We start from the raw sequence: 5,605 nt of genomic DNA on the forward strand, positions 1-5,605 counted from the left end.
TTGGAGAAATGTCTGTTTAGTTCTTTGGCTGGTAAATTTCCAAACTCATTCTATGAGGCCACCATCACCCTAATACCAAAACCTGACAAAGATGCCACAAAAAAAGAAAACTACAGGCCAATATCACTGATGAACATAAATGTAAAAATCCTTAACAAAATTCTAGCAATCAGAATCCAACAACACATTAAAAAGATCATACACCAGCCAGGACTGCGTGAGGAGATGAAGCCGGCGGTGGACGAGATGTTTCCCGAGGGCGCCAGGCCGTATGTGGACCTGGACGAGGCAGGAGGCAGCACCGGGCTCCTGATGGACTTGGCAGCCAATGAAAAGGCAGTTCACGCAGACTTTTTAAATGATTTTGAAGATCTCTTTGACGATGATGATATCCAGTGAGGTGTGTCCAGCAGTGCGTCTGGCCGAGCTTCACCACGTGGTGGTGTGGTGGGGCTCCTTAAAGGAAAGTTTCAGGTGGTTCCAGAGAACTTGTGGGAATCGCTAAAGTTTAGGAGATGATTAGCCAAGAAAGAGAAGAAGGTTTTAGCCATCTGGAGGAGGCCTGTTAAACTCTTGAATGTTGCCAGCTTTTGTCCTTAACGTCAGTTAAAACAAAGCGATGTTATTTCTTGCAGGGTGAAAAAAAAAGATCATACACCATGACCAAGTGGGCTTTATCCCAGGGATGCAAGGATTCTTCAATACCCGCAAATCAATCAATGTAATACACCACATTAACAAATTGAAAAATAAAAGCCATATGATTATCTCAATAGATGCAGAGAAAGCCTTTGACAAAATTCAACATCCATTTATGATAAAAACTGTCCAGAAAGCAGGAATAGAAGGAACATACCTCAACATAATAAAAGCTATATGTGACAAACCCACAGCAAACGTTATCCTCAATGGTGAAAAATTGAAAGCATTTCCCCTAAAGTCAGGAACAAGACAAGGGTGCCCACTTTCACCACTACTATTCAACATAGTTTTGGAAGTTTTGGCCACAGCAATCAGAGCAGACAAAGAAATAAAAGGAATCCAAATTGGAAAAGAAGAAGTAAAACTCTCACTGTTTGTAGATGACCCTCTACATAGAAAACCCTAAAGACTCCACCAGAAAATTACTAGAGCTAATCAATGAATATAGTAAAGTTGCAGGATATAAAATCAACACACAGAAATCCCTTGCATTCCTATACACTAATAATGAGAAAATAGAGAAATTAAGGAAACAATTCCATTCACCATTGCAATGAAAAGAATAAAACACTTAGGAATATATCTACCTAAAGAAACAAAAGACCTATATATAGAAAACTATAAAACACTGGTGAAAGAAATCAAAGAGGACACTAATAGATGGAGAAATATATCATGTTCATGGATCAGAAGAATCAATATAGTGAAAATGAGTATACTATCCAAAGCAATCTATAGATTCAATGCAATCCCTATCAAGCTACCAAGGGTATTTTTCACAGTGCTAGGACAAATAATTTCACAATTTGTATGGAATTACAAAAAACCCTGATTAGACAAAGCAATCTTGAGAAAGAAGAATGGAACTGGAGGAATCAACCTGCCTGACTTCAGGCTCTACTACAAAGCCACAGTCATCAAGACAGTATGGTACTGGCACAAAAATAGAAATATAGATCAATGGAACAAATAGAAAGCCTGGAGATAAATCCATGCACCTATGGACACCTTATCTTTGACAAAGGAGGCAAGCATAATCAATGGATTAAAGACAATCTCTTTAACAAGTGGTGCTGGAAAAACTGGTCAACCACTTGTAAAAGAATGAAACTAGAATACTTTCTAACACCATACACAAAAATAAACTCAAAATGGATTAAAGATCTAAACATAAGACCAGAAACTATAAAACTCCTAGAGGAGAACATAGGCAAAACACTCTCCGACATAAATCACAGCAGAATCCTCTATGACCCACCTCCCAGAATATTGGAAATAAAAGCAAAAATAAACAAATTGGACCTAATTAAACTTAGAAGCTTCTGCACAACAAAGGAAACTATAAGCAAGGTGAAAAGACAGCCTCAGAATGGGAGAAAATAATAGCAAATGAAGCAACTGACAAACAACTAATCTCAAAAATATACAGAAGCCCCCTTTTGACCCATTCCAGTCACTAATGGCTCAAGGCCAATCCCTGTTCATAGATTAAAGGCATCTGTTAATTTTTCTTATTTTTTAACTCAACATATATGGAATTAGAAGTATGAATTCTTTTATGTCTGGTTTCTTCCACTTAATGTTATATTTCTGATATTCATCCTTATTGTCATATGTAGTTATAGGTTATTATTCTCATTGTTGGATAGTGGATTATGTAAGTTCATCATGAACTATTTATCTATACTATTATTGGTGGACATTTGAATTGTTCCAGATTTTTAGCTATTACAAATAGTGCTGCTCTGAATATTCTTGTATGTGTCTTTTGGTGAACATATGTATTTCTAGAAATGTAATTGCTAATCATAAGGTACACATATGTTGAACTTTGGCAGATATTGCCAAACAATTTTCCAAAGTATTGATAGTTGTACTGATTTACACCCCCATGAGCAATGAAAGCAAGTTCCAGTTGCTCATAGTTTCACTAGCACTTAGTGTTGTCTATCTTCTTCATTTTAGCCATTCTGGTAGATGTGTACGGATATCATGTTGTACTTTTCATTTGCATTTTCCTATTGGTTAGTGAATTGAGTATCTTTTCATATATTTATTAGCCATTTGAATATTTTAGGGACTCAAAGATTTTTCCTGGTTATTAAAGTAATATGTGTTAATTGGAGAAGGTTTAGCAAATACAGAAAGGAATTATGGTAAATTTGTACTATGTCAATCTAGCTAAATTTTAAATTTAGCTCTAGCTAAATTTTAAACTATGTTTTTCAGAATTGCTTTCCTTGTCTGGTTCTGGGCTAGGATTAGCCACAAACACATTTGCATAAACTCAGAAGGTCTGTGTAGAATCAGGTGCTGTCATAATTCAAACACATTCTCACACCTGCTGGCTTACCTTGTTAGCCCCAGGTAGCAATTAGGCCCACAGTTCCTTCAGTTCCCACTAAATCTCATGTGAAGTTTTTTCAACTCCTGGGCCCAGTGTGTGTTTAGCTCTATGACAAAGGACCCAGTAAGAGATTGACAGAGCTTCCAATTCACCCTTGTGAGCACCATATATTTTTTTTTCCAAATTTGCTTTGCCTTTGCTCTCCCACAGTTCACATCTAGCTACTCTTCCTGACCACCTGCCCTCCTAACTTCAAGCCCAGCACCAGAAGCATACTCTACAGTCACACACAAGTTGTTTAACCAGCTCCCACAATTGCAAAATGTCAAGTCATTATAATAAACTCATTCTATGACATTCCTAGTAGTGTCTCTGACTAAACACTGGCTGATACAGACATTAAGAAAAAAACTAAATCCACCTGTAATCCCACACCCAGGGAGGACCTCTGTCAACATCTCAGTGTGTGTTCTTCTTGCCTGGAATATTTTAACTGAAGAGAACAAACTCCAGAGACGTTAAGGATTGCTCAGGGTTTGGCTAGCTGATGGCTCAGCCTGGCCTTGAGAAGGCTGTTTTTGTCCCTGCTAATCTGGTGTCGCTTCCACTGCGTCTCAGAACCCCTTGAAAGCATTAGTTGTCCAGTCATGTCCTACTCTTTGCAACCATGGACTGTAGCCCACTAGGCTCCTCTGTCCGTGGAATTCTCCAGGCAAAAATACTGGAGTGGGTTGCCATGTCCTTCTCCAGGGGATCTTCCTGACCCAGGGATCAAACCTGGGTCCCCCATATTACAGGCAGATTCTTTATCAGAACCTGTTAATAACCACTTACTCCTCCAGCTTTCCTAGGGGCCTCCTAGCTCTGAGCACAAACTCTGGGCCTGTGAGAGGAGCTTTTGAACACATTTCCCTGTGTTTTGAAGCCACCTGCTTTTATAGTTTCCCCATTTTGTTCCGATTGCAGGAGTTCTACCTTCCTGTTCCTCTTAAGGAAAAAAAACAGTCTTCTGAGACTAGTCATTCTGTGTCATCTCCATCTGGAGAACTGACCAAGAAGTGATGGCCACCAGGGGGCCAGAGAGAGCCCAAAGGCCTTCCCCTCCTGCCAAATACAGCTCCCCAGATGTCAGAGATGTAGTCCTTTGATTTAAGCATTACTATCTTGAGTTCTCTTTTAAAACATAAGCACTCCTGAGAGAGGGTGCACCTGAAATCCTTAATTCTTCAGAATGAATTATTCCCCAGATGGTGAGTACTGGTATCATAAAAGCTTTGGTGAAGAACAGGCTGGTCAGAGGAGAGCCAAGGGAATGAGAAGTCAAAGACAAACTTTCTCTCCTTTGCAGTTTGTCCAAGAGCCTCCTGGGCTCTAAATTCTACAAGAACAAGAGTCAGCAGGGCTTTCCTGCTCAAGCCTGAAGCTTAGGCTTGCACTTTACTCCTTACCCAGAGGGCGGACTCACCAAGAGGACAGATTTGCTTCCCTGAGGAGAACAGAACCAGAGAGAAGCAACTAGAGGCAAAGAGCAACTCAGAAACTAATGATGATCAGAAGAAACTGGCGACAGCCTCTCGCCCAGCATGGAGGTTTTGCCTGGCTGGTTTCTTAAACAGGAACAAAAAGGGGATGTTGTGGTAAAGGTTTCTTGCTTTGTTTTGTTTTCTCTTCCAACGGCTATAGATACTGTTGGCCTCTTTCCCTGTTTGCTCATGACACCACCCTCCTAAGTAGAGGGGACAGTTACCCCATAGGTTGACGGCTGAGCTGAGACCCACAGCCTGTAAGGGAGTCCCCAGCTCAAAGTGCAGGAGTGCCCAGGGGTAACTTTATCCTGGCAGAGCTAAACAGGGAACTGAGTGTTTAGAATAACTTCAAGAAAGTCGTAGGCGTTTCCTCTGTCAGGGAAACAAGAAACCACAGTGAGATAATGGATAGCTATATTCAGGTCACAGATTATCAGCTGCCACTGCTGCTTCCTGTTCAGAACTCGATGAAGCATCTTTCTAGTCACTAGAGCCTCATGGGTTCTGCGAGCATGACAACATTCAGTGTTATTAGGGCTTGGGAGCACTGCCTGGGGATCTGACACAATACAGTGGTGAAACTGTTTTTTGACGGGTGAGGCTTCAGGGGCCTGTTCCTGGTTGGGTAAGTGGTGGATGAGGAAGCAACAGTGAGAATAACTTTTGCCAAACTCTTAGTTTTTTTCCAGGCTCTTGGACTAAGAGAGTTTTGCGCATCATCTCATTCCACTCTTAAAACCACCTTAAGCAAAGAAGAGTTAGCAAGGATGTGGAATTAACCCTTTGTACACTGTTGGTGGTAATGCAAAATGGTATAGCCACTAATGGAAAGCAGTGTCAAAATTTCTCAACATTTAAAAAGAGAACTGCTGTATGATCTAGCAATCCCACTCCTGGGTAGCTATCTAAAAGAATTAAAATCAGTATCTTGAAGATATATTAGCACTCCCATGCTCACCCAACACTGTTCACAGCAGTCAAGTTGTGGAAACAATCTAAATGTCTATTAAAGGATAAATGGATTAGGAAT

General features: G+C 40.4%; 1 protein-coding gene across 1 annotated transcript; it reads left to right on the top strand.

Annotated features, from left to right (window-relative positions):
• On the top strand, positions 208-648 carry LOC102188471 (myeloma-overexpressed gene 2 protein homolog). Its single transcript, XM_005699222.3, has one exon. It carries the CDS (start codon positions 226-228, stop codon positions 397-399), a length of 174 nt encoding a protein of 57 aa, XP_005699279.1. The 5' UTR covers positions 208-225; the 3' UTR covers positions 400-648.

This window comes from Capra hircus, chromosome 28, assembly GCF_001704415.2.
Source record: "Capra hircus breed San Clemente chromosome 28, ASM170441v1, whole genome shotgun sequence".
Classification (NCBI taxonomy): Eukaryota; Metazoa; Chordata; class Mammalia; order Artiodactyla; family Bovidae; genus Capra; species Capra hircus.

Excerpts from the sequence above, each read along its gene's own strand:
- LOC102188471 (XM_005699222.3), top strand. The coding sequence starts at position 226 with ATGAAGCCGGCGGTGGACGAGATGTTTCCCGAGGGCGCCAGGCCGTAT.